This window comes from Rhinopithecus roxellana, chromosome 19 (assembly GCF_007565055.1).
Source record: "Rhinopithecus roxellana isolate Shanxi Qingling chromosome 19, ASM756505v1, whole genome shotgun sequence".
NCBI lineage: Eukaryota > Metazoa > Chordata > Mammalia > Primates > Cercopithecidae > Rhinopithecus > Rhinopithecus roxellana.
The window spans coordinates 70,997,395-71,018,046 of record NC_044567.1 but is presented as its reverse complement, the minus strand read 5'-3'; the positions used below and the strand labels follow the sequence as shown (position 1 = coordinate 71,018,046).

At 47.6% G+C, this 20,652-nt stretch overlaps 1 protein-coding gene and 1 long non-coding RNA gene across 5 annotated transcripts in view; one reads left to right on the top strand and one right to left on the bottom strand.

Annotated features, from left to right (window-relative positions):
• The window catches only part of PIK3R5 (phosphoinositide-3-kinase regulatory subunit 5), a 31,299-nt gene extending 16,927 nt beyond the window's left edge, over positions 1-14,372 (bottom strand). For all 3 annotated transcript variants that reach the window (XM_010358252.2, XM_030922656.1, XM_030922657.1), the window contains exons 1-4: positions 14,257-14,372; positions 11,915-12,015; positions 9,129-9,197; positions 7,758-7,896 (exon numbers count right to left, since the gene is read on the bottom strand). In XM_010358252.2, the coding sequence (XP_010356554.1) occupies positions 7,758-7,896; positions 9,129-9,197; positions 11,915-12,015; positions 14,257-14,359 (412 nt within the window). In that variant the 5' untranslated portion in view covers positions 14,360-14,372. The remainder of the gene's footprint in view (positions 1-7,757; positions 7,897-9,128; positions 9,198-11,914; positions 12,016-14,256) is intronic.
• LOC115894744 lies at positions 3,729-20,280 on the top strand. 2 transcript variants are annotated; one of them, XR_004054892.1, is made up of 4 exons: positions 3,729-3,892; positions 4,240-4,322; positions 7,588-7,665; positions 19,873-20,280. It is a non-coding gene; the product is annotated as an uncharacterized LOC115894744 (long non-coding RNA). The 2 variants fall into 2 exon arrangements; XR_004054891.1 differs by lacking the exon at positions 19,873-20,280 and having other exon boundaries at positions 7,588-7,763.
• Positions 20,281-20,652: the final 372 nt, after the last annotated feature.

The following is a 20,652-nucleotide window of genomic DNA, read 5'->3' as shown; positions in this document are numbered from 1 at the left end:
CAGGTTTGGTTCTCCAGCATCTACGATTAATATCAACTCACGGTGGACAGTTTGACCGACGTCATACCCTGAAGCAAACCCCAGGCACCCCACTCTCCACAGCCTGGTTTCTCTTACACTTCCCTCCTCACTGGGGGCCCCTGTGCAGTGCCTTCCTGCTCCCCATCTCCAGGATCCTGGACTCCAGAGAGACTGGAGGAATTGGAAACTCATGGCTGTGGGCCTCAGCAGGGCCCACAGTAGGAAGGTGAAGCACAGCTTTCAGGTAAATGGACAAAGGAGGAGAGGACTAACAAGGGAGTCTGGAATCCCTGGCCACCGGGAGTCCAGGAGCAGAGAGGTGGAAGGTGAGAAGGAATGTGGCTAGAAAGCCAAGAGGAAAATACTGGGGAGAAGGAACCCACTGGGCAGGCCTCCATGCAGGTAGAGGAGATGTGAGCTGTTGGAATGAACGTTCAGTGCCACCACAAGACATATGCCGCTCTGAACAAGTGCAGTGACCCCACAGAAATGCCTGCGGGATGAGGTCTGCGGCTTTGCAGCGCTACCAGGCTTGTGGGGGCGAAGTGAGATGAGGCCTTTCATAACACCCTTTCACCACCCTAGTGATAGTCACCCTAACAGGACCAATCCAGGCCTTATGGGCTACTCTTACGAGTAAGTCACATGCGGCAGAGACTTCTAGGCATCTACTCAATATCCACTGAGTGAGACACTGGGCACTGTACCCAGTTGATGAGTCAATTTCTCAACCTCCCTTGCAGAATGTTTTAGGTGCAACCCCCCTCACCTCCTTCTTTCTGTTAACTGGAATGTGGACATGATGGCCAGCGCTCCAGCATCCATCCTAAACCATGAAGCAACCTTGAAGATGGTGCCTATTGCTAAGGATGGTGGAGCGGAAATATGAGAGAAGGCTGGTCTAGGAGGTTCATGGGGCCACCATGCCAATGCTGGCCTGCCTTCTTACAGATTGTGTGGTGTGTGTGTGTGTGTGTGTGTGTGTGTGTGTGTATAAGAGAAAACTAGCCCCTATGAGTTTAAGGCATTGTTGTTTGGGGCTTTCTGCTATAGGCAGCCAACTCAGTCCTAACTGATCACACCCTGTGATTTCTGGAACACCGGCCTCTACTCTTTTCCCTAAACCTCCCCTACCTACTAGTCAATGATGTTTGACATCCTTCAAGAGGTCTAACCTTTCATTCCATAACCAGAGACAAAAAGTATAAAATGCAAATGTCTGTGATCAGTAATGTCCCAAGAGAAACATCTCACCGCTGAAGAACATTCTGAATTCACCTGCCACCTGTTGATAAGCAAAACTGACCTAACCCAGGTTTGTTCCTCATTTGATAGGAGATCAAAGGGTATGAAGCCATATTAAGCATCCCAAAGGGAAACGGGCAGGAGAAATTCCCCAAATGGGGAGAGTGTTTATAAAAAGACAGCCTGGGTAACCCAGGGTCATGCAGCCATCTGTCAGGCCTCTTGGTAGAAACACAGATTTATGCAAATGTGAAAAGGATATGATATGACTTTTGCTATCAAAGAGATATGGGTTCGAGTGGTAGAGCTCTTATCAGCTCTGTGACTGGGAGCAAGTTACATAAATGCCAAGCCTTCAGTTTCAGCATCTGAAAAATGGGAATAATAGTAACTAACCCACGGAGGTATTCTGAGGGTTAGATGGGACGAACCTGTGACAGTGCTTCATATGCCATAGACTACCCTGGCATCATTGCTGTCCTCCTCCTCCTCATCATCAGTGATAATTATAATCCTGCTTTTGACCAGGAGGCTCAGAGAGTCTAAGGAACTTGTCCAAGATCATTAGCTAATAAGTGACGAACTACAGGTCTTTGTCATACGAGGGTTCATGTTCCCTCCTTCATACTTCACTTTGTATCTTGAACAAGAAATACTGAACTTGGTTTTCTCAAAATCATTTCCCATTTTATAATGAGAAGAATATGACTTTTCCTTCTTCCCTTACAGGCGAGACACAATCCTTGAAGTTTGTGTGCTTTGAAAATTGTAGAGCGGTTTGCACGTAAGATGCCCAGTGTCATCTCCCAGCTTTACAGATAAATTCTTTGCAGGAAAGCATTGTGGTCGGCACAGCTATGCAGGCATAGAGTAAATATTCAACAAACATGTGGGCTGAGCCCAAGAGGGCTGTGGTGGGCAGGACCCCGTGGCACTGACGTGAGGTTTCCTGCTACCTCCAGAATCGAGGCACTGGACGATCATATGGGGGTGGAGTCAGGAAGCAGGGGGAGGCCCCAGCCTTGATAACAGGCCCACTTCCTCTGCCACCCAGCCACATCAAAGCAGGATAAGCTGTTTCATTCATTTCCATGGCAACTGCGTCCCTAAGACTTCACGGGTGGGGGCCTCACCTCCCCGCGTCCCTTCTCATTTCTCCCTGTGACTTTACCAGGACCTACCTTCTGAGCTAACACCACTGCAACCCTTACTGCCCCCAGCACTGTGAAATCAATGAGGCCAACATTAATCCTCCCGAACTGTATTGACAGGGAGGCATTGCTATACACCCATTTTACAGATGAGGAAACTGAAGCTCACAAACTAAATGTCTTGCTGAAGGCCCACAGTTAGTGAGTAGCGGACCCAGGATTTGCAAGTACAATGATCTGGCCCCAAGGACCAGAAGCCACTAAGTTATTCAGCCTCTCCTTCAAGCGTTCAAGTTCCCTGGCCTCCATCCTAGCCCTCTTTCCACTTAACTGGGGGTGGGAGGGACTCAGGAATTGGGTACAAAGATGACCGCAGGCCTGTTAAAAATCATAGGAAAGCCCGGGCGCAGTGGCTCACGCCTGTAATCCCAGCACTTTGGGAGGCCAAGGTGGGCGGCTCATGAGGTTAGGAGTTCGAGACCAGCCCGGCCAATATGGTGAAACCCCGTCTCTACAAAAAATACAAAAATAAGCCGGGCATGGTGGCGCATGCCTGTAGTCCCAGTTACTCGGGAGGCTGAGGCAGAAGAATCTCTTGAACCCAGGAGGCTGAGGCTGCAGTGAGCCGAGGTCACGCCACTGCACTCCAGCCTGGGTGACAGAGCGAGATTCCGTCTCAAAAAAAAAGACCATACAAAAGCATTTTTCAAAAAGCTCATTTAAGGGTCATGTAGAAGGTAATTTTGTTTAACTATTTGTTATGGATTAGGGCTTAGCTTCTTTAAAATTGAAGGTTAACTGGTGGATGTGAGATAAGTAGCAAGAGATTTCTGTTCAGTAGAAAAGATAAGCTCGAAGGTTATGGTTTTATTCCCCTCTGTGATATTAACTATTTGGTATCTAACTTTGAATCTTACCTAGCTTCCATGAGGAGCTCATCTCAGTTTCTTGGATGCTCCTATAACCCAGCTGTATCATCGTGCTGCTGTCCTCATTAATGAGTGGGCACAGGCTCACTATATATTTATATATGTGTGAGGTTTTGGAACTGTTTGAAAATGATTCCCAGAAATGAGGGAGAATAGATGGTTTCCTATTTTGGTTCTGCTTTCCCTGGAAGAGGAGAGGTTCCTACCATGGGTACTTGGCTTGAGCTGCCCTCTTGGGGTATCTGACTTCTCATTGGTCACCAGGATATCTGAGGCTTCACATGGTCCCGGGAAGGATATGCCGTCAGCAGTGAGTGATGGTTCCAAGGATTCCCCCTGCTCTGAGGCCAAAGGACCCTCATTCTACTTCCGGCTCCAGTTGCTGCCCTGCCTGGTCCTTGTGCTGCAGGCTTTACATTTTATCATTCCAGGAACTGGGCCTCACCACCGCCAGCCCCTCCATGGCACATCTGCTTTCTGTCTGCCCAGAACAGAGTTTCTACCCAGCCGCCTGCAAAAATATCTCAAGGCATAGCGTGCATTGAGGTGAGGAGGGACAGCTGGTTCTACTTGAAATTGGGAAGTGGTCTCCCCACAGGTAATCCCTCCCCCAACCCCACAACTCCCTTATCCTTTTCAAAATAAAAAAGAATCATTTCAGTCTTGGGTAGAAACCCAAGGCCCTGCCAAGACATTTGCATTTTAAATTCTTTCTCGGAGCATTGTAGAAAGGAAGAAAAGAAGCTCAGAAGACATTCAAGTCTGTTTGTTTTGGGGGACAGTGGGAGGGAGTGAGGGAGGGAATGAAGGAGTGTGACCTTAAACCGGCTTGTTCCTTTAGTGTTTGTTCCTTTAACTGGTTTGTTCCTTTCCTTGGGATGCTGGCTTGGCAGACCCAGCTCTTACCTTTCAGAGTCCAGCGTCTCCTAAGGGTCTTCCTGACGTCCTAAATCTCCACCCAAGTCTCTACCACAAGGTGAGAACCTGGTTGTAGGTAGACTTGGGGGTTGGCCATTCCTAGCTGTACCTGCTCTGCTCTTTGTAATGACAGACAACAGCAGACGGCTGACTGACTGGGGACATGCAGATCAGCTGATTGGACGAGGCACAAACAGGTCAGCTGACTGCGTAGGGCGCAGACAGATCAGGTAACTGGTTAGGTTAGGAAAGTTACGAACCCTTCCAAAGAAATATACAAGCCAGTATTGAGCTTTCTAGGGTCCCTGAGTTGTTGGGGAATAAGATTTGGTACTTCCATTCTGTGTGTGTTTAATGTGTAAGGTGAGAATTAAACACTGCCAGTACTAAACCTGGTCTGGTGCATGTATCCATTAGAGAGAAAATAAAAATGAGATTATAACATACTTAGTATTGGGGGCACTGCTTTTTCGCTCAACTGGTTACTCAACATCTTTTGAGCTCAGTAACTATTTCTACAATATTGTTTTTAATAATTGAATTACATTTCACCAAATGACTTTGTCACAGTGTACTCAACCATGTTCAGTATTTAGGTTTTTTAGCATTGGTTGATTATTAGCAAGAATGCATTGTAGCTGAATCTTTGTACATCCATAGGGATTCATCAGGATAAAATTCAGGAATAGAATTGCTGGGTGAAAGGATATTTTTTCTGACACCTTAGCAAACACAGCCCCCCATTCCTCACCAGCGCTGGCATTTTTGCTCTGTCTTTTTTATTTTTGCCAATTTGATAGGGTGGAAAAAGAGTTTTGCTCTTTACTTTTGCATTTTCTGTATGAGTAGTGAGGGTGAATATTTTGGGGGGTTCTTTTTTGATGTCGTTCAATCATATTTATTCATATTTCCATAAGTGTGCTTGCCTATTTTTAATGGACTCAGAAAAAAACTCTTCATGGATTTGATATATTAATTTTTTTTTTTTAGACAGAGTCTCGCTGTGTCACCTGGCTGGAGTGCAGTGGCACAATCTCAGCTCACTGCAACCTCTGCCTCCCGGATTCAAGCGATTCTCTGCCTCAGCCTCCCGAGTAGCTGGGAATACAGGTGTGCACCACCATGCCCAGCTAATTTTTGTATTTTCAGTAGAGACGGGGTTTTACCATGTTGGCCAGGATGGTCTTGATCTCCGGACCTCATGATCCGCCCACCTCGGCCTGCCAAAGGGCTGGGATTACAGGTCTGAGCCACAGCGCCCAGCCTGATATATTAATTTTTATCACAAATATTTTTCTCAGTTTGTCATTTACCTTTCACTCAAAGTGGGCTTGCCATATGAAAAGCTTTAAATTTTATGCTTTCATATCTGTTAGTCTTTTCTTTTATAATTTTTGCCCTGGGGAATATGTTTGACAGCTCTTCTCCACTCCAGGCTCATACAACCTATTTTTCTTCTGTAGTTTTTGTGGTCTTGTCTTCTACACCTAAACCGCTAATGTATCTAAAAGTTATTTCTGTGTTTGAGTTAGAACTTCTTAATTTTATTTTTTAGATAGAATTTTTTGTTTGTTTGTTTTTTTGAGACAGAGTTTTGCTCTTGTTGCCCAGGCTGGAGTGCAACGGCACAATCTTAGAGGCACTTGAACCTCTGCCTCCCGGGTTCAAGTAATTCTCCTGCCTCAGCCTCCTGAGTAGCTGGGATTACAGGCTCATGCCACCAAGCCCAGCTAATTTTCTATTTTTAGTAGAGATGGGGTTTCACCATGTTGGCCAGGCTGGTCTCGAACTCCTGACCTCAGGTGATCTGCCCGCCTCGGCCTCCCAAAGTGCTGGGATGACAGGTGTGAGCCACCGCGCCCGGCCTTTTTAGAAAGTTTTCTCACTCAATTTTTTTTATGGTCTACCAATTATCCTGATATCATTTATGAAATGACTGATTTTTTCATCAGTAATTTGAGGATGCCACTTTATCATATAATTTTGTATATTTAATCTGTTTCTAGATATTACATTTTCTTCCATTATCTACCTATTCTTATACCCATAGTGTACTATTTCAATAACTATAGCCCTATAATACCTTCAAAAAATGGAAATATTTCCTTCTTACTCTCCTTTAAAAATACGTGAATGAATATATACTAAGTGCATAAATAAATCTTTCAAATAGATTTTAGTTTCTTTATTTTATTTATATATAAATTTATTTATATGTAAAATATTTATGTATTATGTTTTTTATTTATATATATTTTATAAATTTTAAAAATATCTTGTTATTTCAATTGTGGTTGTGTTTATTTTCCTAACACCTGGTCTCGTTACAATATCGATTCAACTCAGCAATATGATTCTTCAATTATTCATTCTTTAGCAAAGTTTGCTCCCTCTATATAGGTTATTAAAATTTTATTTTTTATTTTTAACTGCTATTGTAAATTTTTTTAAATTATGTTTTCTTCCTGGTTAATGCTGGTTTATAAAAAAGCTCTTAGCTACCTGTTTTCTAGTTCTGACAGTTCTTCGTTCAGGGGATTCTCTCAGTCTTGACAGAAAACCAATTGTTTGAGCTCCAACTAATTACAATTTCTCTTCTTCAGAAGAGAAAGCATTCTTTATTTTTGTCTTTTTGCATAGGCAAAATACCGATAAGCCAAAAGAGGAAGATTATTGGCTCTAAAGAAGATGCCTCTAGTGTTTTACCTCCGGCTGTTGCCATAGTAAAAGCACTTCTAGAGCAATCGTTTCCATATATTGAGGGGTTTTGAGTATCAGGAATGGTGATGAATTTTATGAAATATTTTAGAGGCATCTATTGAGGTGCTTTTGTGAATTTATTCCTTTGAGTACTGATTCGCTGAGCCACTTCTCAGTAAATCACACTTGATAATCTTTTCTCCTGCCCTATCATAGCTTCCTGAGACCTGATTTTCATGTTTATGACAGCACCTGCAATTTCTGAACTCCTACTTTTCAGACCCCACACATGAAAACTGAGTCCCGGGTCTTGTCCACACTTGTCACAGTGGCCATCATTCCTAGCACCAGCCACCTTCCCCGACCCAAACTGCATCAACCCACACACAGAATTAACTACTTGTTCCTGAGGCACAGACAACATGCAAAGGCCTCTTGTCAGCATCCTGGGGGCTTCTCTGTCTGACCTAGGCAGCCTTGGAGACCCCTTGACTAACCAGATCAGAGGCACAGGCCAAGGGGTGGGGTCTCCTTGCCCTGAGTGCTTGCTCCTGCTTCCCCTAAGAATCCCTCCTCGAGTTACCTCCTTGTTTACTTTCATCTTGTGTGGATTCAACCATCAGATGCTTGATGGTGCTGTGAAGAGGAGACTCCATGGTTGTGAACCAAGGCATGGGCAGAGATGAACCAAAGGATGCAAGGTAAGGAGGGTCACAAAGAACAGTTTCAGAGGAGTTGGAAGCATTCTGACCTTGTGAACCCTGCCCCCCGTGCCAGCTGCCTCAATGCTTACCTGGGGCCTTGAGTTCAGCATCGATGAAGGTGAGCAGCTCCTGGCAGATGCTGCAGTAAGGAACAGGCCAGGTCAGGAACCGGTGGTAGGTGCTGGCTGCCTTCAGAAGGAGATCCGAGTCTGGTGGGAAGTGTGGTGTCTAGGATGGAGGCAGGCAACAAGCAAAGAGATCTAGGTGAGAAAAGGCTCGGATAGTCCCAAACAGCCTCTGCTCCCTTTCTGGAATATTCCACAAAAGACACACATTTCCTGGCAGCGGTGTGTCCCAGGACAAGGTCAGGTGGAACTGGAAGTTACCCACAGGGAGTGAGTTTCAGATGGGCAAGATGGCACCTGGGGTGTCTCTACTGGAAGGGACTTGCTTTACCCAATGCTTGAGTGAGCCTCTCTGAAAGGCTGTCCCCTTACTGGTAAATGATGCCATTGCTGACAATTGTTATGGATAATGGTCTTCAGTGCCTAAACCACCTTTACTTAAACCACCTTTACTTAAATAGCCTCATTACAGTTAAATGTTTATTTTTTGAGGGTGGATTCAATGGTCTTCAATGTTATGTTATGGATAACGGTCTTCAATATTCATATATTCATATATTCATACGTAAAACATTTATATATTATTTTTTATTTACATATATTTTATAAATTTTAAAAATATCTTATTATTTCGATTGTGGTTGTGTTTATTTTCCTAACACCTGGTCTCATTACAATATCGAGGTCTTTAATGCCTAAACCACCTTTATTTAAATAGTCTCATTACAGGTAAATGTTTATTTTTTGAGGGTGGATTTAATGGTCTTCAGTGTCATGTTATGGATAACGGTCTTCAATGCCTAAACCACCTTTATTTAAATAGTCTCATTACAGGTAAATGTTTATTTTTTGAGGGTAGATTCAATGGTCTTCAATGTTATGTTATGGATAGCGGTCTTCAATGCTTAAACCATCTTTACTTAAATAGCCTCACTGCAGGTAAATGTTTATTTTTTGAGGATGGATTCAGTCAGTGTATACATTTGGTGCCCCCTGTCTGGTGAATACAGCGGGTGATTACATTGGGTGACCGACCACTGGGGTGAAGAATGAGGTGGACGTAGAATATCTCTTGTGGCTTGTGAACAGACAGTGGCAGCAGTTCCTCCATGGGAGCCCAGAGATGCCAGGCACTATGGCAGCCACATGGAGTCTCTGGAAGCCTCTCATGGTGGCTGCTCTGAAGCCATCTAAAGGTTGAAACCCATTTCACATGGCGCTGCTTGACAGTTTCTCTGTCTGCTTATCTCCAGAGGTGTGAGGGCTCTGCCCCAGATAGAGGTCACTCCTGCCCCTCCTCCCTTACCTCCCGCATCCTGGCCCACCTGGACTTACACAAAGAACAGTGGAATAGAAGAGCAGGGCCAGGGGTGTGAGCAGGTCGTAGATGCCCTTCTCCTGGACCTGTGGAGAGGACGAGAAAGGGAATGAGACTCATTCACGGGGTCCAGGGCTCCCTGAAGCAGAAGACAGTGGTTCTTCCTCATTCTAGCCTTGCTTTTTTTTTTTTTTTTTAAGTGAAAAGTAGTGTAATCACATGACAAATATTTGGAAAATAGATGTAAATGAAAACACTCACAATTTCCCCTCCCAAACCCAACCACAGCTGTTTGAATGTCCCTCTCCTGACACCATTTTTGCCCTATGTATTTTCTTTTCTTTTAAATTTTATTTTAAGTTCTGGGATACATGTGCAGAGCGTGCAGGTTTGTTACATAGGTATACATGTGCCATGGTGGTTGGCTGCACCCAACAACCTGTCATCTAGGTTTTAAGCCCTGCATGCATTAGGTATTTGTCCTAACGCTCTCCCTCCCCTTGTCCCCCAACCTCTGACAGGCCCCAGTGTGTGATGTTCCCCTCCCTGTGTCCATGTGTTCTCATTGTCCAAATCCCACTTATGAGTGAGAATATATGGTATTTGGTTTTCTGTTCCTGTGTCTGCAAAGCTATAAGCTGTGTGTATATTTTTACTCCTAATGTATTTTACATATAGTATTATAAGTAAATTTCTGTTTTACTATATAGTCTCTAAGACCACCTTTTCTCTCTTCTGGTTATACATTTACCTGTTATTTGTGTTATAAATATTTTTTTTGCAGTTGGTTGTTTGCCTTTTAATTTTATAAATATTTTTCATGTACAGAAATTACAGGTGTTGATTTTTCCTTCATGGATTTTCGCTTTTGCATGCAAGGATCATGTAAATATTCATATATACTTTCTTATTTTCTTTGAAACTTCATTTTCTGAAATGGAAATATTTAGGCTGGGCGCAGTGGCTCATGCCATGTTGGCCAGGATGGTCTCGATCTCTGGACCTCATGATCCACCTGCCTTGGCTTCCCAATGTACTGGGATTACAGACGTGAGCCACCGTGCCCAGCATCTTATTAGTTTCATTGTGGACATTCAAGATTATTTTCTTGATATTTTACGTATTTTGCAATGAACACTATTATGCAGCACATTCCTTTTTCTACAATTTTGATTATTTATCTAGAAAAGAGTTCAAGAAGTGTAGTCAACAAAGATTGTCAACATGTTTACAGACTTTTATGACCTTTGAGACATATTGTCATATTGCTTTCCAAAAAGGATTTTGCCATTTATGCTATCTATCTATATATATAAGTACCAGTTTCACCATGCTCTTCCTGCATTGGTTTTTATCTTTTTTTAACAAAGAGAGAGAGAAAAATAGGGTATTGCACAGGTTGGAGTGCAGTGGCATGATCTTGGCTCAATGCAGCCTTGACCTCCTGGTCTCAAGCAATCCTGCCTCAGCCTCCCAAGTAGCTGAGATTACAGGTGCACACCACCACAACCGGCTACTTTTTGTATTTTTTGTAGAGACGAGGTCTTGCTATGTTGCCCAGGCTGGTCTTGAACTCCTGGGCTCAAGCATTTCTCCCACCTGAGTCTCTCAAAGTGCTTGGATTACAGGCACAAGCCACTGTACCTAGCCTTACCTTTTGTTTTTTAGCTAATTTGTTAGGCAAAGTTTGTCTCATTATGGTTTTCATTTGCATTCATTTTATTATCGCTTTTTCATATTAGTTTACAACTTCTATTTATCCCTTTGTGAACTGCCTCTGTGATGCACCTACCACACCTACCACACCACATGCACACGTGTGCACACCACACAATTTAGAATTCATTGGTCAAAAGGTTTCTCGGTCCATTTTGGAACTCGTGGGGGTTGGAGATACAGAGAAAGCCCCATCATGTCTTCTGTGCTAGATGAGCTCAGTAGGCTCAAATTGAGAATTCTCCTTCTCTTTACCCTTAATACACAATGTGTCTACCAAGCCTTGCAGATCAGACCTTTCTATGAAACCCTCCTGTATTGCTACATGGTGGTCTAGACTTTCCATTTGGGTTTATATGTTATGCACTCCAGAGGTGGTTCAGCTCTTCTGAGCTGGTTGGCTTATGATGAGGGTTAAAAAGTACCAGGTAAATAGTGGGGTCAGAACTGTGTAACCTTGGGCATCTTCTTACAGGGATAGGTAACTGAGAGTGAAAGTGACATGTTTTCCAAATCACACGTATTTAAAATAATTAAAACACACACACACACACACACACACACACACACACACACACTCCCCCCATAAAAGATACTTCTTTATAAAAGAGAATTCTTTATACAAATCCTCTTCTGGGATTCACAGCTATTCTGGAACCCAAGCCCAGCTCAGCACTAAACACATTCCTCTTCTTTGTCATGAAAGTCATTGATTGAACAATGAGAGGAGGCCTCAGTTTACCTTTCCGATCAGTTTTCTCTTTTGTGTCTTTGTTTTTATGGATCTTTTGGAGGAAAGGAATTGGGTAAAGTGTCTTCTCCCTCCCTAGTCAATACCTGGCCTTACCAGCCATGTCTGTAGCTGAACTCAGGACCCTAGCTCGTGTATTATGTGTTCTTACGGAATGCACCCCTTCCTAGAAACCCCTCATATGCAAGCACTACCGAAACACAAAATGCACAGGTTCCCAGGGCCTTTGCCAAGCCCCTCTGGAGGTCCAGGCACCCAGGAATGATGTTCTCTGGGACCCATTTCTCCACTCTACGAGGCCCCAGCTCTGCCCTTCAGTTCCTGACTCGCCCTCACCTCTCGGGTCTTCTGCAGGATCTGCTCAAGGAGGATAAGGAAGTGACCCGGGTCTCTGCTGACCAGCTCCTGCAGGCTCCAGCAGTTCAGACACAGCCCAGCTTGAAAAGGAGAGAGAGGCAAGGGAGTCAGTTCTGGTGTCTTCCGGCCACACTCAGGTAGGGGTTGTAGAGAAGGGGCATTTATGCTGGAACATTCTTCTGCAGTATTGCACTATTGCACTGGAACACTCCTTTCTTTTTTTTTTTTTTTTTTTTTTTTTTGGAGACAGAGTCTTGCTCTATCGCCCAGGCTGGAGTGCAGTGGCGCAATCTCAGTTCACTGCAACCTCCACCTCCCGGGTTCAAGCGATTCCCCTGCCTCAGCCTCCCAAGTAGCTAGGATTACAGGCACGCACAACCATGCCTGGCTAATTTTTGTATTTTAGTAGAGACGGGGTTTCAACATGTTGGCCAAGATGATCTCGATCTCCTGACCTCGTGATCCACCCGCCTTGGCCTCCCAAAGTGCAGGGATTACAGGCGTGAGCCACTGCACGGGGCCTGGAACACTCCTTTCTAAAGTAAGTGAATCTAGGAGAAGAGGCTGGATCAACACTCAACCCTACCATGCCCCATCAAGACATAATGACAAGTTCCCTGTTCCTGCATATGCAAGAGACACAGGGATTGGAGATGTGGTCTGGGATCCGCGTTAGAGGACAATGAGCTCACCACGACTCTGCTCCCTGTGGGAGCACCAGTTCTTCCACAACCTCCTCTGCCCTGGTTTCCTACAGTGGGTTCTGGTACCTATGAGTTGCAGGGAGGTTAGAACAGAGGCAGAAAGTGCTGGAAGAATACAGAGAAGAGCCATGGTGAGTTCCGTCCCAAGGCACAAGACTGAGTCTACAGCAGCCGTGGAGCTTCCCAGGAGCAGCAATGGAGCCCAGGAAGGGGAAGCTAAATGAGTTCTATTTTAAAAGCTGCCATGAGCACTGTGTCACTTTGTAACTTCCCCAGACTTTCTTATTTTGTCAATCTCTGTTTCCCTGCAGTCAGCAAGGGTAAACCCCTAAAAATTAAAGGGACAGCCCGGGGCGGAGGAGCAGGGAGGGGCTGTGTGTATGTGTGTGAGGAGTGGGGAGTAAGAGCCCCAGGAGTGGAAATGGATTAAACTTGAACTTCGTGGAGCTCAAGCTCCAGGACCTCTCACGTGTACAGGCTCCCTCCAAAGTTCTGGAGGCTTCTAACAATGTGTCCACGTGGTCACAGGTTGTCAGAAAATTTGCAAAGATCAGATATTTTTATATTCTTTTGCTTAACGATATCCCTCTCCCCAGCCCTATGAGCTTAGCCTCCATCAAAACCTGGGTAGGAGGCAAGAAAGAAAACTACCATTTATTGACCACCTACTATGTGCCAATACAGTGCTAGGCCTCTGAATACATTATCTTCATTGAGGCTCCCACTGTCCCTTCAGGAAAGTGGTTCCATTGTTATTATTCCCATTTTGCAGACAAGGCAAGTAGGGCCAGGGTCCTGGGAGGGTGAGTGGCTTGTGTAGGATTGTAAAGCCAATGGGAGATAGCTTTAATCCAGGTCTCTCTCATTCCAAAGGCCAAGGACAGCCTCTCAGAGGAAGCGACATTTGAGCTGAGACCTGGATGAGAAGGAGCCAGCTATGTGCAGTTCCCAGGGAAGAATTCCAGGCAGCAAGTGCAAAGGTGCTGGGGTAGGGAGGGACCAGGTATGTTCAAGGAGCACTGGGTGGCTACTCACGGAGAAATTCGGGAGGCCAGTGAGATACGGGGCATGAAAAAGCTCTACAAGCATAAGGAATTATTTACAGCCAGGCGCCAGCCTTCAGAGACACAACTGCCCGGGACTGCAGACATCCTATTTCTCAGTCCTGGGAGATGGGAAACAGAGCCCTCCCGCTCTCCGTAGCTCTGCTGTGTTCCCTTATTCTACAGGGAAGAGAAAAATAGGGCTATGAGAGAACCAGAAACAAACAAACGGGAGAATTCTGGGGCGAGCTGCCCGTGGATTCCCAGCTGCTTTTTCAGAATCAGCAGTTGTGGTTTTCTAAGCAGATTCAATGGATTCTTCCAGAAGCAAAAGGCAGCCCTGAGCAGGATGAGGAAGATGCCATGGGAGAAGGGAGAAAGTGCCGGATACTGAGGTTTGACGACATCAAGTGTTGTGCCGGGCACCTGCCCAGGTGAAGCCTGGGGCTTGCCCAAGTCACACAGACAGGGTTTGACCTAGAATCTACCAGCTTCCATGCCTGGTCCAGAGCCCACCGTGGTCCCTGAGGCGTCCTTGAGGCCTCAAACGCCTCTCCGGCTCCCTCGAACCTACCTGACCAGGAGGTGGAGCGGCGGCCGAGGCTGAGTCCGTGCAGGCAGCGCTCCAGAGCATGCTGGATGCGGTCCTCCGTGCATGTCGTGGCCCCTGGCTGCATCCTGGGTCATTGCCTGCATGGGGGACATACACCAGTCAGCTTATCGAGCTCCCTGCCCAGAAAGCACCTGGTCCAGTAAAGACAATGGGCACTCACAGTGCAGCGCGATCAGCCCAGCCCAGCTATAGCTCAGGTGCTGTGGAAACAGCACCAGGGGCCTTACAGCTGCCTCCAGGGTAGGAACGGCGTCTGGAGGCTCACATCTGAGTTACAGGACAGAGCACCCCTGCAGCAGGACAGGACAGAGGTGTGGGAAGTAAAGGGTCAGGGATGGAAGCAGAGAAATGGAAAGGGATCTGCCTTCCACACTGGGCAGTAGGGAGCATCGCCAAGTACCCAGGGAGTGGTCAGACCCCAATGGGCTGGGCAGGAAGACCCTGAGGGGAAAATCAGAATCACTTGGAGGACTTTTTCTGAATTTCCAGGGCTGTGTTTTCCAAACCTCCAGGGATGGGGCAGGGAGCATGTTCCTGATGAGAAGGCCACAGGAACTCCCTAAATATGCTTGGAGGGAGCTCCCTCTGATTGGGTGCCCAGGTCACAGGCACCCGTTTCCTTTCTGCCCTAACCTCCACTTTTGCCATTTTTCTTTCCTTCCCCTGGGGCTTGGCAATGTTACCTGTCATTCAAAGACCTACCTTGCCCTCCTTCCTCATCCTACTGAGGAGAATCCAAGGGGTGGTTAGCTGAGCTGGAAAGTCACTGAAGTGGGAATTTCAGGAGGGTTTTAGCCCCGTATGGGGAACTGAGAGCCCCCAGCAAGGCCAGCCCAGCTTCTTAGTTATGTATGAGGGCTCCCAGGTCTCTGGAGAAGCCACGGAAGGTGGTTTGGCACAGTGAGTAAGCTTGGCTCTGGCATCCAACAGACTTACACTCAAACCGGGACTCTGATATTTGCTTAACTACATGACTTTGGGCAAATACTTTAACTTTTCCAAACTTCCGTTGACTGATCTGTAAAATGGGATGACAGTGGTGCTAAAGCCTCATGGGGCTCTTGGGAAGATAAAATGCTGTGGCAGATGCGCTGAGTAAGCCTCCAACACGCGACAGCTGTCCTCCTACAGTCATTGCCATCATCGCCCCTGGCCCCAGGGCATGTCACTGCACTCACCCCTTCTGGGCAGACCCCTTCACTGGCCAGTCAGGCCAGGCCGTAGAGGGATGCTGAGAAAGCTGCAGTTCAGCTCTGGAAGCCAGAAGAGGAAGCACAGAGCTCAGAGCTGAGCCATGCAAATGACAGACAAAGAAGGATAAAATCCTAACCTGGGTTCAGCTGTGCAGCTGGAGTATTCAGCTTACGGAGGTCCCACACAGGCAAATCCTCCTGCCTCCGCAGCCTGGGAGGCACCGCTGACCGAGTGAAAACTAAGCCCTTTGTGAGCTCTCCAGCATCCTTTCACAGTGTCTGTGGTAGGCTACGCATACCAAAGCTGGACGGTGCAGCAGCGGGCACACAGGAAGCAGCACACGCATCTTGGTTCCATCACAGTTTCACTGACTGTCTGCCATGTGCCAGGCACTAGGGAGACAGCAGTGAACCAAGCAGCTGTGCTCCTTGGTGGGAGACACAGACACTGAGCAATGGAACAAAGAAAGACGTGATTCCAGAAAGTGAAACATACTGTAAAGGATAGTGCTGGGAGTGGGACAAGTGGGGACCCCGCTACAGGGTGTTGGGGGGTCAGGCAGGCCTCTCTAAAGAAGGGACATTTAAGCTGGATGAGGAAGCCAGGACAAGTGATGGGGAAGAGTGTTGGAGAAAGGGGAGCCAGCCCATGCCATGGTCTGGGTGCAGGAATTAGCTCGCTTGAGGACCTGGACCCAGGAGCATAGGCCAGGGTGCTGGGCTGGCCGAGGAGACAGACTAACCCATTAGGTCCCATGCCTTCTGGCTGTGGAGGTGAAGAGCTGAGTTCAGAAAACCTTTCACGGGTGGCTGGGTGCGGTGGCTCATGCCTGTAATCCCAGCACTTTGGGAGGCCAAGGTGGGCGGATCACTTGAGGTCAGGATTTCGAAACCAGCCTGGCCAACACGTTGAAACCCCATCTCTACTAAAAAAGATTTTTTAAAATTAGCCAGGCATGGTGGTGGGCACCTGTAATCCCAGTCACCCAGGAGGCTGAGGCAGGAGAATCGCTTGAACCCGGGAGGCGGAGGTTGCAGTAAGTCGACATCACACCACTGCACCCCAGTCCAGGTGGCAGAGCGAGATTCTGTCTCAAAAAGAAAAAAAAAAAAAAGATAGAAAACCTTTCACTGGTGACTCAAGACCTTGGGTGTGTCCATTAGCAGCACGTGGATGCCCAGAGGCATCCTGAGGCCCTTCCGTGTGACTTTTACAGTTGCCTTTGGGGCTTCTGTTTAACACCTCCACAGGCAGCTCAGGTAGTGAGTCCACTGACCCTGAGCCAGACTGGGCAGACCCCTCCCTGACCTGGGATTGTGCTGGTACCTGGCATGGATGAGCATCTGTGGGGACTGACACCTGTGATGAAGGCTCATCTTTCTGCCTCCCATGGCAGCCCGACCACAAGACTCTCTGGAGGTGGGTCCTGTTCCAGCTCAGGGCTAATGGCACCTGCTGGAGGAGGTAGAACACCAGGCACCTTCACATGGATGAGCCTGGGGCATAAACGGCTGGCCCAGATGTCATCAACAACCCTTTGTCCTCAGGCTGATTTCTCTCAGGTTACCCCCAGGGCAGGTTCTTGGAGGGAGCTCAGAGACCTCATTTTACAGAAGGGGAGGCTGAGGTCCAGTGAGGATAAGGGGCTTGTTCAAGGCAGCTGGGAGAGAGTTGCCACTGGTATGAACAGACAAGGGGATCAGGAAGGACTTTTTATTTTCAAATTGTGGCTGAGACCCAATTCTAGGGACAAAAAGTACTAAATGCTCTGCATTCCAAAGTTCTAAGAGCCATGGAGTATTGTCAAGGATGTGGGCACAACCACCCCAGTGGGCTTGCTGGGAGGTGTCAGTCCAGAACCAGCACAGTGATCCGCCAAACCCTGTCATTATAAGATTGGGAAGAGAAAAATGGTCTTCAACCATTCTGGAAGGTTCTTCCTTCTCTCCCCAAAGCCGAGGGCAGAAGGCTTTCAGAGAAGTCCTGACACAGACTGGGATGCCCAAAGGTGAGGGTGCTGCCCTTTTTTCCTCACTTGGCTGCTCCTGTGCTGCCTGTGAGCCATGGCAGGGCTGAGACAAAGGGCAGAGGGGGCATCTTGCAGACCCACTGTTGGACAAGTCAAAGACTTGAGCTCCAGATTGGAGTGAGAGGTGAAACAAAAGCAGGACTTGAGCCATTTGTTGTTACTTTTCTAGAGGGCTGCCAGCAAGGTGAGGGAAACCTATCAGAAGGAGGCTGAAGGCTGGACCAATTTTGCAGGAAGCTGGATGGGGCAGATTGAAGATGGGAAATTGGCGGCACAGAGAGGTTAAACAGCTTGCCTAAAGTCACACAGCTAGGAGATGGCAAAGCCAGGGTATAAACCCAGGGAGTCTGGGGTTTCAACCACTAGAATACATTGCCCCTCAGCACAGTCAGAGGCAGTTACTGGAAGAAAAATAAAACCAATTCACGTCTCTACTTCAACAAGTGAAGACTTGATTTTGCTTTAAGAGGTAGGCTGGGCATGTCTGTAATCCCAGTACTTTGGGAGGTTGAGGTGGGTGGATCTCACCTGAGGTCAGGAGTTCGAGATCAGCCTGGCCAACATGGGGAAACCCTGTCTCTACTAAAAATACAAAAAATTAGCTGGGTGTGATGGTGCATACCTGTAATCATAGCTAATCAGGAGGCTGAGGCATGAGAATGGCTTGAACCTGGGAGGTGAAGGTTGCAGTGAGCCAAGATCGCACCAGCCTGGATGACAGAGCAAGACTCTGTCTCCAAAAAAAAGATCTAGACTCTCAATTGCTGGAGATTCTGAGCCCCACACGTCTATCTACACCAGCTGCCCCTCACAGCCCTGCATCCTCCAGAGAAAGGGCCAAGGCTCCCAGGAGTGTGTGCCAGAGGGGATACCGCGCAATACTCTCTCGGACTGCACCGGCGATGACTGTGGTGGCTCACAGGGCCCAGGCATCTCTAGCCTGGAGCTTGGGCTGAACCATGTGATCGGGTTTTAAGACCCCCTGCCCAGCCCCCGCGGCGATGGCCAAGCTGATTATGCCACGAAGCAGGAGTGAGTCATCCTGCTCACTCATTACGTGTCCCACACTGTAATGGATACAAATGAACGTTCTCAGCCAACACCACTTCTGCACACTCCTGTCCTTAAGGGGGCAGAATACAGTGCCATGGGGCTGCTGCTAGCACACCCCGCCCAATGCCTGCCTGCCCATGGCTTCTCCTTCTCATCTTAGGGCTGCCTGTGACTTTCCCATCTCCTGGCTTCAGTGTGCCCCCTCCCTGCCCCACCCTGTTCAAGGGACACATCAAAGCCTTCTCCACGGAAGGGCAGGATATCCTCAGGCACTGGTGGAATTCTGGTGTGCCAGCCTCCCTGGCATTCCAAGGCTTCCTCAAGCTTGCCCCAAGTTCTTCTCAGAGGCAGGACTTGCCCGAGTCACTAGCCCCTGGGAGCCTGAGAGACGGGGAGAGGGAGCCCAGCCAGGGGACCCTCAGTCATGCTGCCCTGGGGGTTAACCCAGCACACCGGGTTCACCACCCAGCCCTTTGAACGCTCATTTCCGTCTGAGTCAGTCATCAGCTGTTTCTTATGACTTGTCAGCAGAACCTCACGGCTTTGGGGCAGAGGTGACAGGGGAAGGCAGTGGCACCCGCTCTCCCAGCATGACGCCTTTTTTCAAAAGCTGGGCAAGCAGGGCCTGGCTTCCCTGGCATTGCTCTCCCAAGCCCCCTCCCTATCCTGTTGAGAAGAGCTCCCATTGTAAAATTCCAGCTGCTGCCGGGAATGCCCCCCCCCCCACCACCAATTCCCCTGCCAGTGGTGAGGTGGTGTTGAAACGTCCAACAACGGGGCCTTCCCCCATCTCCAAGTTCCTCTTCTGAGCCAGCGAAGAGGACTCATAGTGCTTGCTGGGGACCCTGCATGGGGCAGAAAGGCCTGGAGTTGGGGTGGGTTGGTGGGACCCCAGAGGGCACAGAGAGAGCCAGTCCTGCTTCCACCTTTTCTTCCCATGTTGATAGGACATCATGATGCGGAGGGCTCATCTTCCCTTTGGTGCAGCGCTGGTCAGAGAAGGCGTGGGGTCCGCCCGGGTCCAGCTTCCCCAGGCAGCCCACGATGGGGCAGGGAGGAGACCCTCTTGGGGGTTTCTAAACAGCGATGAAGGGAGGAGTTAGAGGGCCTGCATCTCATATGGAGGGGGCCTCCAGGTTCTGGCTGGCTCTCCATATTGCTTTCCTGGTGTTCTGGAATATTCTAGGCCCATGCAGTCCTGGGCTGACCCAGCCTGCTTCCGTCCTGGATGACTCCTCCCTCTCCTGCTTCCTACCCTCCAAGACTTGACTCTCCCTTCTCTGCCCCACTCCCTTCCTCAGGCCTTCATAAAGCAGAATCTCCACGGTGACCTACGGAAAAGAATTCTTCGCAACACAGGAAGGATACACCGGAAACTAAGGAGATTGATTAGTTACTCTAGGAGGTGGAGGTGAGAAAAGGGTGGACAGGATCAAGGAATGAAACTGGAGATGAGGGAGGAGCAGCACTTCTCTGAGGATTATCTGTGTGTATAGCTTTAACGTTTAGAACCATGGCGATATTTTACATACCCAAAATTAAATAAATAATCGAAATCAACCAGGATATGCGGGCAGGGGACTGAAAATGGGGGATAAGCAGTAACACATTAACCTAACTGTATAATCAATTACTGACATAACCACACTGAGGCGGATAGGCAATGAAAGAACTAACCTAAGTAACTTTGTAAAATGGTACTTTGACTGGATACTGGTCAAAAACAAAAATAAAAACTATAGACAAATACTGTTTTCCAGTTATTAAATATGTTTCTCATATGAATGTGAGTTAAAAATTATAAAAGTTCAGGACTGGGCATGGTGGCTCACACCTGTAATCCCAGCACTTTGGGATGCCAAGGCGGGTGGATCATCTGAGGTCAGGAGTTCCAGACCGGCCTGACCAAAATGGCGAAACCTTGTCTCTGTTAAAAATACAAAAATTAGCCAGGCATGGTGGTGGGCGCCTGTAGTCCCAGCTACTCGAGTGGCTGAGACAGAAGAATTGCTTGTACCCAGGAGGCAGAGGTTGCAGTGAGCTGACATTGTGCCACTGCACTCCAGCCTAGGTGACAGAGC